This window comes from Cyphomyrmex costatus, unplaced genomic scaffold (genome assembly GCF_001594065.2).
Source record: "Cyphomyrmex costatus isolate MS0001 unplaced genomic scaffold, Ccosl1.0 scaffold565, whole genome shotgun sequence".
In the NCBI taxonomy this organism is placed as follows: domain Eukaryota; kingdom Metazoa; phylum Arthropoda; class Insecta; order Hymenoptera; family Formicidae; genus Cyphomyrmex; species Cyphomyrmex costatus.
The window spans coordinates 686,002-700,944 of record NW_017279836.1 but is presented as its reverse complement, the minus strand read 5'-3'; the positions used below and the strand labels follow the sequence as shown (position 1 = coordinate 700,944).

General features: G+C 34.2%; 1 protein-coding gene across 5 annotated transcripts in view; it reads left to right on the top strand.

Annotated features, from left to right (window-relative positions):
* LOC108779213 (phosphatase and actin regulator 2) overlaps positions 1 to 14,943 on the top strand; it is a 224,784-nt gene that overhangs the window by 168,938 nt on the left and 40,903 nt on the right. For 2 of the 5 annotated variants that reach the window (XM_018546581.1, XM_018546582.1), the window contains exon 2: positions 252 to 675. The exons of 1 other annotated variant lie outside the window; for it this stretch is intronic. In XM_018546581.1, the coding sequence (XP_018402083.1) occupies positions 471 to 675 (205 nt within the window). In that variant the 5' untranslated portion in view covers positions 252 to 470. Of the gene's footprint in view, positions 1 to 166; positions 676 to 14,943 lie in introns of those variants that run through there. 2 more of the 5 variants (XM_018546583.1, XM_018546580.1) reach the window with 1 other exon arrangement.

The window sequence follows — 14,943 nt, the reverse complement described above, 5'->3', positions numbered from 1 at the left end:
TGTTAGTATCATTTGACTTATTGTCTCTCTTCTATAGTTTTACTATGTAAATGCTGAAGGGTTTTTTTAACATCTTACATATGAGTAAGATCTTACTATTGTCGATTTAGGAATAGTTTTTTCTGTGTATAATTTTAGTTATATAATTCTGGATAATCAGAATTCTGAATTGACATGGTCAGAATCTTCTGGTTCATTCATTTTCAACCAGGAATTTTTTTCAATGTGGAAAAATGTGTTTTTTTCCGAAGCTCTCATGATCTCTACATGGATTACCAAATTCATCGATTGGTTAGCCGATAATTCATCGGTCGCTTTTCACCCGCCAGCTCGATTTTCATCTAGTACACCGAATCGGGACGCGAACCATTCGGTTTAGCTCCCGGGCACTAATAGAGTCGCAAATAGAGTCGATCGGACACAAGTCGGGACAAAAAGATTGTGCGAAAACGAAGTCTCGACGGGAAGACATGAGCGGAGTCGGCTTTTTGGCGACCGTGAAGACGTTCGCGCCAGGCGGACGCCGACGTCGACGCTGTGAGAAGCAGCAGAAGGTCCTAGAGCTTCCGCCGGGCTATGGGATGCAGCCGGATGTCGTACCCTCCTGGGACACGGCGCCACCCATCACGCCACCCGCCGCATTTTTGCCGCCGGGCTACAAAAAGGGCTTTCCAGGTGCTCTCTCTCTCTCTCTCTCTCTCTCTCTCTCTCTCTCTCTCTCTCTGCGCGCATCCCGAACAAAAGCGCTACGACCAGTTCCTTCCTTTTAACTGAGATAAGAAGATTTCGTCGTGGAAGAAACTATATATCTTACATGAAAATGATTGTTTACAAAAGAATTACTATAAACTCGAATTTCTGTGATAGATGTTGCTCGTATCTTTGCTGTTGATTTTCTGTGTATCATATATTTATATATATATATATATCTCATATATATAACCAGCGATACGATCTTCTCAAAAGATAACACGATTTTTATTTCTATCGATACAATCGTATCCATGTATCATTCCCTTACTTTAAAAATAACAACTTAAAAAACAAAGTTTTTCAGGAAAGAGGAAAATTATGTTTCAATTTGACATAAAATTATTGATTAATCAAATAATATCGGCAAAAGAATATACTTTTTTAGAAACATAATCAAATGTTATTTTTGTTTTGCAATCCTTAAAAAACAACTTTTCAAAATTTATATATATATAAAATTCATCAAAGGTAATAAATAAATAAAATGATATAACTCGAAAAATATATATCACCAACAGTTTATTTGTATTTACCTTGATCAACTAAAATGATTAAGTTCAAAATAAAACACTTTCTTCCTCAAGCTTCAATCACTGAACTGTTTTAACTCTAAATGTTTTTTTTTTTTTTTTTTTTAGAAAACTGCTTTTATTTACAAAAACGACACTTGAAACGTATCATTATTGTAGAAGATACTATGATCTATTAAAAGGTATTATGATCTCTTGAAAACGTTAAGAACAACACAAGTGCTACTTCGCGGATTGTGAAGTTAAGTTGATTTACTGTTAATTGTTGGTAGAGTAATCATTACCTAACTCATTTATGGTAATAATTCGAAAATCACATATGAATTTTGAAGTGTAAGGAAACGATATTTTTTTTAAAAGCAAAAATAATAGATCAGAGATTCAAATAATTAGAAACAAAATCATAATAATAAAGAGCTCCGAGCCAAGCTGGATTGTAGTGCTAAATTATGAAAGTAATTATCATGTTAGATATCAAAACAATGGCAATCCCTTGAGTTAAATAACACTTTGTTATTTTTACCTTTCACGTGTGTCTAAAATGTGAATTAATGCATCTCTGTAGTTTCAAAGTTTAATGTCCATATTAACATAAGCATTAAGCAAATAATAAATTAAATTTGAGTATTCGAATTTAATACATTTTCTTGAGTTACAACATTGTTTGACTTTATTGTTTTGGTTAAATTCACGACATGTCAAGTAGAAGTATAGTGGCAATAGAAATGATTAAAAATAATTTGAGAATTATAGGTAATTTGATATTATAAATTTAATAGTGCAAATTGCATATTCATCAAAAGTATAAAATATTTTGAGTTATTTTCAGTACATACAACAAAACCATTTTCAATAATTAAAGATTATATTTTTCAATATTTATATCTTGTACGATTCAATTAGTAAATGCGGTGACCTTTTCTTCAGTAACTTTAACGCATTACATTACCGAGAGAGAAACTGACCAAAAGTGTATAAAGTAATTTCTGGCTAATATGCAAGGTGTTAAGTTAACACCAACCGAGCATTATATGCATTAAGTATTATGCGTTGTTCGATTATAATTACAGTGCATTAATTACATTATATATATTGCACGCTGAACTTTAATCATCAATTATAATACGAGCATCAATTACGCTGCTGTAAACACTTTTTTACCTTATTTATAAATTTGATATCGATATTAATTTAATTTAAATTAATTATTTGGCCATGTAACTTCTTTATTAATATTTTTTTTATCAATTTAATCAATTTATGAAGCTTAATAAATAAAATTGACTGACACTTCACACAAATATACATTGAAACTCTTCAATAGTTTACAATCTATGCCACATACAAGTCGAATTTAATATATTAATGAATAAAAAAACAGTCATAATACTTTTTATCACTATTTGTAATTCGATGTTTTAATTATTGATAATTTAAACGTAGAAGAAAAATTTAATGTACCTCTCATTTGCAACAAATTATTTACAGTTTTTAAAATTCTTATATATTAGCATCAATATTATTAAATTACTTGTCAACTTGATATATGATATTATTACTTCAATTCATGATTGCATTTCAAGACTGAAAAAGCTTTCGGTATACAGTTTACAGAATTGAATGTGTTTATATAAATTTACGTCGAAATATTCAAGCACTAATTGTAAGCTTCGACTTAATTTATCAAGCTTGATGCTAATCGATTTGAGCCCACGACGCAATCTCCTTTCTTCAGCTTCCGAAAGAAGCACCTTGCTAATATCCGGCTGCCTGTTATCGTTCATTATATCGATTAAACCCGACACAAGGAAATAGAACGAGCTACGCGCGGGTTGACGCGATTGATGAGCGCGATAGATTCTCGTCTTATTTAGGAAAAGAGAGGTGAATTTCCAGAGAGAATAGATAACGCGTAATTGGAGAAAATCGTTCAAACGAAACACCTCCGGCGGAATTAATCGGAATGTGTGTACGAACCGCTCTCATTTCCCACCATGTTTCTGGGTTTGTGTTATCGTAAATCCCCTCGAAGCAACTTCACTGCCGCGCGCTCTTTGCTTAATCTTTACTGCACCTCGCATCGTGGCGCATATGTTGCATGGTTCAGCCTCTTATTTCCTCTCCGCGTTATGCTCTCATCCTTCCGTCGTAACACGATTGTCGCAGCAGTACAGCAGAGGAAGAATGATGGTAGCACTTTTTTTTTTTGCAAACCTTTTTATGTCGACGAGTCTGCTCATATTATCAAAAGCAGCAGCAGGTACCATTATGTATTATTACCGTTTATATTTTCTCGGTACTTACTTTTCTTTTACTTAGTATTATAGAAAGGGTCCAACTGTATCTCTCGCCTTCTATATTCATCTTTACCCCTTTGTGGACGAACAACCTCATTTAGAGTTGCCCCTTTTATTTTATAAATTGCTCGTTCGATTTTTATAAAATGTAACCTCTGAAACAATTTGATAATACTTTATTTGAATCTACAAGATCAAAAAAGAAAATTAATAATGGGAAATTCGATAATGCGAATAGAATTTCAAAAAATTAATCTGATTATCGTAAAACGCAATTTTAGGGAATTTTTAATTGTAAGGTATAATATTACATTTCCAGTTTCGCTGTATTCGAAGCTCATTTATGCTACGCAGACAGTTGGTATTAAAATTTTCAAACTTACTTTCAAATTCTAACTATGAGCCTCTAATATCAGAGTCTCCTTATTGGAAGTAACTGTCCGTTTGAAATTTGACATTTTCAAGAAAGCCACATTCAAACTCAGTAATACTAAGAATCTCCGAAAACCGAGTTTCACGATAATTAGTTTTTTTTTTTATTTGAATTCAGATTTCTGAAACCAAAATTAAGTTCAGCAACTCTACAAATCCTTAGAAAACAAGATCTTCCTTAAGTTTCTTTATTAGAAGGATCATGTCCTCAAAAGATTAATTACTTCGCGACATTTATCGCACGGACCTAAACGATTTTGAGTCGATTAACTGCTGATTTCGCAATCTTATCCCGTTTAATCCCACAATTTATGGCATCGCAAGGAGACAGTGAATTTTCGCCGCCGGGAAAATCCGACGCGCGAAGGTAGAAAAGGATTCGCAATCTGATTTCTAGCTGTGCGATTCAAGTTGGTGAAAATTTGATCGGAAATTTTCCAATTGGCCACCCCCGTTTAACTCGCGATGTGGCGACGTATTGGAAGGATGATAGAGATGTTGTTGACCCCCTAGGGCAATGATAAAAGACGATATCCATGAGTTAAAAGGTTCAAGTTCACGGCGAAGGAAATTTTCTCGTTACTATTTTTCCACCCGCGTTTCCTTCACAAATTGTTACGAATTATAATGCTATCCTGAGTCAGCAGCTGATATTCGCGCAGTAGTTTCCAATAATAATATAAAAGAATTGATGTAAATAATTCACAAAAAAATTGTACGTTAATAGGAATTCAGTTAAAGACTTCAGAGATAATAAATGTTGCTGTAAAATTACATTATATTATCACAAATATTACCTATAACATTTAACTTTTAGAAGACAGATTTATTTTCTAAATCTTACAACTTTTCTTTTTGAGTAGATTTGTTATAATTTATTATTTTATTGTATTTTTTGCCTCAAAATTTGACCAACCATGATAATGGCTTTCCTGTTTTGTGAAGGTTAAAGAAATAAAAATAAACACACAATTTTAATTTAAATAAATAATTTAGTATCCATATACATTATATTATTTAACAGTTTTTTAATAATATACTAATATTTCTGATCTTCCACGCAAATGAGATATTCTATCAGTTCTATTTACTTCACAAATATTACCTAACTTTTAAAGGAAGTAAAATAAACATGCAATCTTAATTTAAATAAATAATGTTATATATATACATATATATACTATATTATTTAACAATTTTTTGTTATATCGCGCTAACATTTCTGATCCTCCGCGCAAATAAAATATTCTATCGGTTATATTTACATCACAAATATTGCTTAATTTTTAAAGAAAGTAAAATAAACACTTAAGCTGAATTTAAAGAAATAATGTAAATATACAATACGTACATTTTGTTTAAGAAATTTTTAATAATATATTAACTTTTATGATGCTATATATGCAAAAAAGATATTCTATATTACATATTATATTAATTCTGTTATAATTTTTTTTTTATGTTGATGTCAGTTCATATTTTCTCGACGTGATATGATAACGCACGCGAACTCCCGAATAATTCATAGCACGTACGAGATCTCTGCCGTCTTCTGATGATTAGGTCGAGGTCGGTGATTTTCTTTCTGTAGTCGACACCCTGCTCGTCCTCGTCGGATCTGCCTCGAATTTACCGAGATTATTAACGTCGGATGCGGTGACAACTGGGTCGAATTTTTCATTGATGAATCATGAGGCACCTTTCGCACGTTCCTCGAATTTCGAAGCTCATGCGTCCCAGTTTTCTCTCCTTGCCTCTATCTCTCTTTCTTTTCTCCCTCTCGATCCTCTCCGGTTTCTGTTTCTCTGTCGTTCTTCATTATTTCGTCCACGGCATCTCTAAAATACGATATCTGCAACGTCGACGATAAATCCGTGCGACGTTCTCTTTTTCCGTGCGTCTTTATTTACAAAGCCTGCAAGTCTATTCTGTAACTCTTAACACAAATTTCGTTATCATTATAACGCCGCTGTGCAGCTCTTTTGTTATGGTAAAAAAGCTGCGCAACGCTGTCATAACAGTAACGAAACTTATTACGTTAAAGATTACAGAATTGGCTGCTGGAGTAGTCACGTTGGATCTCTCTGTCACGAGTAATATTGGTATTATTCGTAATGGTGGTGAAATGACGATTTCACACAGATCGGATGATTAAACTATGCGGAAGTCATACGAAAGTAGGTATTGCACCTGAGGGACCAGACTGTCAGAACGTGGGAGTATTAAATGAGGTTGCATTTTCAACTTTTACTGCTGAAACGGAGAGAGAGAGAGAGAGAGAGAGAGAGAGAGAGAGAGAGAGAGAGAGTGTGTACATTAATATTATTTAAACTAAAATTAGAAGAATTATACTTGCTAGTATTCTTCCTTATTTCTCTTATCTCCGCTTATCTATAATAACTTAAGAAAATTTGCGGAATTTATCATTTTCACTATTTTAACGAAGAGAAAGGGAAGCCATAAATCGAAAGACATGCAAGTATCTGCGTATTTTTATATCGGTATGGAAAGAGCGGTTCTGCTGAAGTATTTAAAAGTTTAACTGTGATAAATAATAGATCTGAATTTTATTAAACTATCGAAATAATTATGTACGCTCTCAAGCTGCAGGTTGCTATGACGTCAAACTTATTTAGGGTTCTTTTATTTTACGCTTGAATTTCCTATATAACATAATTATTTTAATGATCCAACAAACTCAGTTTCAGATCCGTATCTATTAAATTTTTAGATACTTTAGCAAAATCGTTATCTCGGTATAATGTTTCGAGAAAAATTGCCGTTGATTGACAGCTATGAGAAATACGTGCGTTTTATTTAATATTCCTCGAAGGAAGTAATAACACGAGTCTGCTAGTAGGCGGCGCAAAAAAGTGGCTTCAGTACAGCTCGACTTTGTGCACGAACTACTATCGAGATGGATTATAATGTTCCCGTACTTTCTTGCTTTGCTGAAACAGAAATCGATATCGCGTGTAGATTTCAGGCACTTTGGCTCTTTATCCTATCATTACGATGATGGCTATTCTACGTAAATACTCGATCGGAATATCCATTTATAAATGTTACCGATACTGCTCATGATTCGCAAATACTCGACATATGATAAATGAGCTTTTTGTGCTTGCACGTGGATTACAGTCGACGCGATGCGGACCGCATTTCGATGTTGCTTGCTTTCTTTCAGGGCTTTTTAATCCCACGTCTGGAATTCATAATAAATATCAGTGATATATTTATAGACTCCCTACGAAGAAGCGAGGAATTAATGTTTGAAAAATTTATGCTTCTACTTAACTTAAACTTCTACATAAACTTATGTACTTCCGCAGCTTAACGTAGCAACAATTTTCAAGTTGAAATTTTAAAATTGAATTACATCTCGATAAAACGTTTCTCAAAAATCTTCATATGCATATTTCAGATTTAAGTACGTTACCGATTGTAATTATGGATTTCAAAAGCATTTTATTAAAATCATTATTAAATCAATAAGAAATAACTCAAGCTTATTTTAATTCATAAATTATGTATATTTGAAAACCATATCCTATCTTTTTTTTTATTAAATTGAGGCCGCAGGCAAATGTGTAATTCATGAATGAACTAACCACGAACTTTTATTTAACTTGTGTCCTTTTCCTAATTGCTTGACAAATATTCGTATCTATAGCTTTTTCAATGCGGTGTAAAGAACACCCGTATTTAAATAGATCGACAGCCGCATTTCACTTGTACTTGAATCAGAAATATCGGTACCATTCACATTTTTCTGTTACCCACAGATTACCGCAGAGAATAGCTGATAATAATTCTATCTGCGCTACGTGATAAATTGTTCACTCAAAATTATCGATAAACAAGATGGGAAGTAATTGGAGCAGCGAAGAAGCAGAACGCCGCATTACTGTCTAAAAATACCGTCTAATGTAATAATGTTATATAAATTGACAGTTTTTATTATAGATTCGTGTTACTTTATTTATAATATTATTAATAGATACATATCTCTTCCTCGCTACCTAACAATAATTTGTATATATAGACAACCGCAGCCGTAAGTATGAAGCACTTTAAATTTATTGCGTTTATTTAAAAAAGACGTTAATAAAAAGCTAAAGAATAATTAACAAAATATTAAAAATTGTTATAAAAATTTTATACTCATGGCTAAGTATACTTATATAATATAACATGTATATTTTAAATATGCATAATACATATTTATAAATTCGTGCAAGAATTTGAAAATAAGAGAATTTTCTCTCTCATCTCAGTGGTGCGAATTAAAGATAGCATCACGCTGTCGGAAATTAGCGCTGTAATTATTCGGATAGTTGAATGGTGCTCATAATTATCGCCCCTTTAGTTATTAATAAAACTCCGCCATTCGCCAGTCGGACTAATCCGGTGCAGATATGAGCACTCGCGTCCAACGGAAATTGTTTCTGACTTGAATTAATTCAACGCCCGGACAATTTCCAGCCGCTGGCGCTTTTGCAACATGTTACAGTTTCTTGTTGTTGTTGTTGTTACTGCTGTTACTTGGAAAAGCAAGGAACACCTAGAAACCAATATTTCCCACATCCTTCGATCTGTTGTTACATTGCCCTCGCTGTAATTGTCTTTAATTTAATTGTGAACCGAAGCTCGCAAATATTAATTTAGACTATTTAGAGAAGATTTTGTATGTAAAATAATTTTATTGTACAAATAAAAATAATTATATTAAAAAGTAAAACATTATGAACAACACGCTACATTTCTAGCGTTGTTGATAATTTTTTAATTTTTAATATAGTTATTTTGAGATTGTGATCCAACAAAATTCTTTTCAAATCTATTTCTAACGAAATTTTCAAATACACTTTTTACTAAAACCGTTCTTTCTACGAAGTCTCGCTGTAATTGCGGGGAAACAGCAAAGTTGCAATTTCAGGCAGAATTCTACTGCAAACACAATTTTCACATATGCAATCATTGCGCGTGAACATTTGACAATTCGAATATCCAAATACCTACACTTATGTAAATATTCGCCTATTCGACGGGGTACCATGAATGTAGATTTAAGATAGATTAACAATTCGTACAACCGACTCGGGCTCACGTTAAATGGAAGTGCAAACAGAACTGGATTATTTCTACGACGATATAACGATCACACGTATAGAAATTCTGTTGGTAAAAGTGACGGACGGCGAATACCCTTCCGCTTGAAATCCGTCTGGGGGAAAAAATGTTGCTTTAAAACACTGCGCGCAAAACCTTGCGCTAATTAACATTCGACGAAACTTTGCAGGAAAGATTGGCCAACTGTATTGCATCTAGCGGGTAGTTGTTATCTACTTTGTGAAACTTTCAAGCGCGCTGCGGTTGATCGATCGTAGCGGTTAACTTCGGCGAAACGGCGCGGCGTGCAACAAATGCAGTCTCTAAGAGGTAATACGTAACTGACAAACAATACCCGTATAACGCGCGCTTATGAGCACGGCGCGGCGCCATGTCATAGACTACAATTCCTATGCGGAGCTTAATGCTTTCAATCCTTTCATCCGGCCTTATGATTAACGTGCGCGCTTAACGCGCGTCGCGCCGGTTAATTCGGCGAAATACATACGTGTGCTGTACGTGTTATCCGCTGCGCACATGTAATCAATACATTAGCACTACAGTATATAGCCACTGAGTAATTATTTCACCGCTATAATCGAGCATTCGCCGCGATCGATATATCGGCTGAGAATAATTGGCGAAGGCGGCGGCGCGGCGCCGCGCGGGAAGATGCCGTGATATTACGATGATCGAGATCGGTTAACTGCGGCGAAATATTGGTTAATCTTCCATCGCCGCAATCTCGTTCGCGACGGTCGCGTTTATTAGTCGTCCGGGAAATTATCCCGCGTGAAAAGGAACGAGATTTAATCCGGCGTACGTACGTCCGGCCAAAGCCACGCTCTCGCTCCACTTGCAATTAATTTGATGAATTCGGTTTGGTTATTCCACGCCCCAAATTCGCGAATTCGCATTTTGCAGATGACCAACCCTCTTCCTCTTTCCGGCCCCCTCGTCCGTTCCCTCCTGTCAGTTGACCTTATTTAACGCGAAATGAATTTAAATTAATTCGTTTGATTCGCATTCAAATGAATGGTAATTTATTTTAATTAAATGTGTCGCACGATTATTATGACCCGCTTGCGCGTGTCGGCCGATAAGTTATTTTCTGGTGAACACGCGATGAAAAATCTGCTACGAGCTGATAGGCGGCCACGATCGCAAGGAAAAGGCAATGTCGCACTGTCAGCAAGTTAATTAAACGCGCATTAATGAACGCTTTATTAGACCGATCCTGACAAACCATTGTTGTATTGCTGCATAATGCATCTTGTTGCAACTGCGTGGGCGAATGAACTTTGCGCTTTCGCTCTTCGGTCCTCCGATATTTCGTATTTTAGCTTTAACCGAGCGGTACGTGATCGGTGATATGTCGGGGGATTCGCAAAGAAAATGTATGATTTTATCGACATAAAAGAGTGATGATGGATATTAGGAGAAGAAAATCTATTTCCACGAAATGTCAAGAAAACAGAAAAAAGGAAGAAGTTTGTTTTTTAACACATTGGTATACTTCTTGAGTTTTTGAATTCTTACATCATCGCTATTGTAAGCGTACACAATATAATATATATCCCTTAATGGTCTAACGTGGGTCGTTCAAGTCCCGGGCGAAATTTGAAAGTGCTGCAACTTTTGAAAACGGGAAATTAATGTTGAATTTGCCGAAAAAACGTTAGACTAGTAAGGGTTAATGTTGAATTTGTATCTAATTTTTTGCAATATTGAGGTTAAAAAATTAAGCATTTTTTTTCAAAATGGCCGCATGTACTATTTTTTTCCTAAAAGGTACACTCTTCACCTTTAATTTCCACTTTGATTTATGTCGATAGCTTCATTTGGATTGAAGTTATGATTTTTTAAGTGATCGAGTGATTTTACACGCGGTACCACCATTTTTAATACAAAATTATATACAAAAATAATTATTTTCGACATACAAATTTTTTTTTCTTGAAATTGAAGAATTAATGAAGGTCCATGAATTTTTGCAGATTTTTTAAAGCCCTTTAACATGTCTAAAAAACACCGAGACACGAATGGCCCACGTTAGACCATTAAAGGTGCCGAAAAAACGTTAGACTAGTAAGGGATATATATATAATGGAAAAATCTAATCATATATATATTTAATTTTAAATGGGTACAACGAAACCTCATTTACTATAATAGCGTCAAATAATGAACGTTGGGAAATTTAGTAGAGGATTTCCCATTAACATCAAAAGTACTAAGTAATTATTATTGATATAATAATCGTTTCTATTTTTTTAATGTAAAAAATACAGAATTCTGAAATGTTCTACTTCCGTTTTAATAATTATATCATTTATATTGATGAAATATTTGATTTTTTATTACTTTCTTTTTATAACAATTTATTATTCGCTTGGTGCCTTTCACAACTGATAGGTTTACGTTAAGTTTAACATATTTTACGTGTTCCGAATGATTCACTCAAATTTTGTATTAATTTAATACAACATGAATATTAGTAGGTATTATAACAGAAAATTATTTAAAAATTAACACAATTTATAAGCAAATTGTGGAAGCATATTTTTTTCAGTCAATTCTTCAGTAAAATTCATAACATCTGTACATGTTAAATTAACACTCGAATATGTTAAATTTCAATAAGGACCGTTTTAATCACAAATACTTTTTATTACGTAACAAACGTACGTAGTACTTCTAATGTTAAGGAACTATCGTAATAAAGATGAAACTCTAGGATCTGTTTTGATCCTATTATATTGTTTCCGATATTTATTCATGCTGCTGTCGTTTCGTCCTGAGATTTCACCTCGTATCCAGGGGTGTTCCACTATGCGCTCGAGGTGGTAAATGCATATGTTCCATTGTTCCGTAATTGTGTGGGCGCTTTCAGCCTCGATTACTCCCACGATAACGCACATATTTTATTGAAACGCAATAACATCGGTAGCACCTGCGGTTAACCATACACGTTTCGATGGCTACTAAAAAGCCGTTTATGCCTGAATGGAAATAACAATCGTTAAGCCTCCAGGTGCTGCAATATCGGCTTGTTACATCCGCATTGTTCAATGAAACCAGAATATCATAAAGAATTATTACTGTCTGTGCCATACAATTCTATATGCAGAAATCGGTATCTATTAGTTTAACCTTTACAGAACAGGGAAGCCAGTGACGCCTGAATCAGTGCTACTTATATTTTGAGGCAATGAAGAATAATAAATTACAACAAATCTTTTATTCAGGAAAATCTGTACGATTTTTAAAACAAATCCCCGCTTTCTCTAAAGTTTAAAGAAGAAACTGTCTCATATGCGGAGAAGATCGCTTTAAAATTATTTAGCATTAATATGGGATTATATTTATGCAGAACTTTAATTGGCGGATTAATGTTAATTTGCATTTCATAGCTTCGATTGCATCCGCTTCAATTCCCCGCGGTAACGATAACGAAAGGTAAACGATATTTCAATTAATTCGAGTCATACAGCCATCCCTGTTTATTTCACAAACATGCGTTATTTGCGAATACGTAATAAAAAGTATAAAAAGCAGCGTTTTTCGCACAATGCCCGCGGCGATTATAAAAGGTCGACGTCTGTCCCTCCCGTCATTCATCCGCGGAATTTCCGCATACTTCTCCCATGCAATTTCATCGGTCCGAACCCCCATCCGTTCGCCTTGTAAATGTTACAACTGTTATATTTACCGTCGCCATCGCAACCACACTTCGTGCGATGCCAAATGGCATCCTGCGGTTTACGAGCATCCCGTAAACGCGCGCAACGCAAAACGCGGATCGTCAACGAGATTCTAGTGACGCCATTCCACCAGGATTAATATGATCAAATTATAACAGCCCACGGTCTTGCTTTACTCTGCGTCGGCCTTTTATGCATCTATTAAAGTTTAGTTCTATACTATAGAGTGTATAAAGTATAGACGATATTTCGTAATTCTAGAAAATTATTATTGATATCTGGATATATTAAATGTGGAAAATGTTTTATAGGTTGCAGAATTGAGAAAAATTCTAATAGGATGAGACATAATACGAGTATTATAGTACGTATATTTTAGGGACATAAATGAATCGGTAAAAGGACGAGTCCAATTTTATTCGAAAATAAAATTGTTCTACTCATTGATCTTAAAATGGATACGTTCAATGAAAATGAAGCATTTGTCCCAGACTTCTAAGAACCTAAACTAGACATTGAAACTGATCAATCAGTGTAGAAGGCATACTAATCCAGAATTCGCCTTTTTTCAAAATTTGAAAGAATAAGAATAAAGTGCTACATTGAGAAAAATTTCTGATAGAAAAAATAAACGAACCAGTAAATTCTGATCGAATCAATCAGAATTCCTGTCATTATGATTTCTCAACATCCTGGTTCTTCGACTAGGATTATAATATATTTAATTATAAAATGTTGATTTGTTCATTTTCTACTATATAGAATCCAATCAGACTCTCTTCTCAGCGTACAGTCCGTTAAAATGTAAAAGCTTTTTTTGATGAGATTTAAGAATGACTTACAAAACAACCGAAAGAATATTTCAATAGTCAGTTCTTTAACTCCAACAATCAAGAATATTTCAAAAATATTATTGAATGTTATGTTTAAATTCTTAAAAATAATTTTGTTTGCTCTTTTTATTAGAATTAAAATTAAACAAGTTTTTTTTTTGTTAAATTTGATAAATATAGTTTCCTTCCTTTCTCGACGGTTCGAATGATCTGAATACATTAAAACGTACTTACACATTTCATTAAGATTTAATAAAGTTACAGTACGTTACGTAATGAAATTACTGCGAAAATGCAATACGACGAAATGACTCTTCTTCTCATCAACAGGTGACTCATAGATTCGCAAGCCAACCTTTTGACGAAATTGGAACTGCGGACGATTATCGGTCTCGTTGGCGGACAGAGAGTAATGACGATGTCGACAGCTAAATTAGTCCTGCAGCCGTCAGTAGTCGATCTTCGTAAATTCGCGCTATTGAAATTTCAACATCGTTTTCACGTATATAAAGTATACATTGGGGATGTGGGTGTGCAAACGAGCGCTCGCGTCGAGGGCGGAGACTGTACGCGACCTAGCTGTCGTGGGGCTAATTGCATCCCCGCGATAACCGTAGCCGACATCATCCTTATCTCGTTCCCATAATGTCGGAGGCCAGTAGAGTTTTAATTGGAAAAAAGTAGCTAACGAATGCTCCCGTCGTTTCTCTTTTGCTCCTTCTCGACGACACCGCAGCGCTGCCAGAATTCTCGAGGAGAATCCACCGGAAAACTCGTAAGAAAGCAAACAAGAGTGCCCCTGAAAATTAGTTTCATCTTTCAGTTTAGTCCACTTACAATTAGTTACACACCACACTTTTTATAGGATACGTTGCATCCACATGTTATATCCTGAATGCAATTCGTATACAGAGATATACTGAAAGAGATGTTTGATACGAATAATCAATATTTTGTTCACCCACATTTTACTTTTTAATTACAAAATTGTGTTATTCTAATCAAATTTTATTTAAAACAACCAAATTTTGATCGGAATAACACAATTGTTAAATTGAAAAATAAGATAGTTTTGTAAAATTCACATATCAACCAAATAATTATTATTTACCTATACCAAACATTTTTTTCAACAAATCGTAATTTGTATAATAATAATCCAGATGAATTTATAGCACAAATCGCAATTACTAATCTCATCGAAAAACATAAAATGTATATTTACTCAAATTTCTCTTTTTTTTCTCCAATACGCCATAAATCGCATTAAACGTTTTTCTTT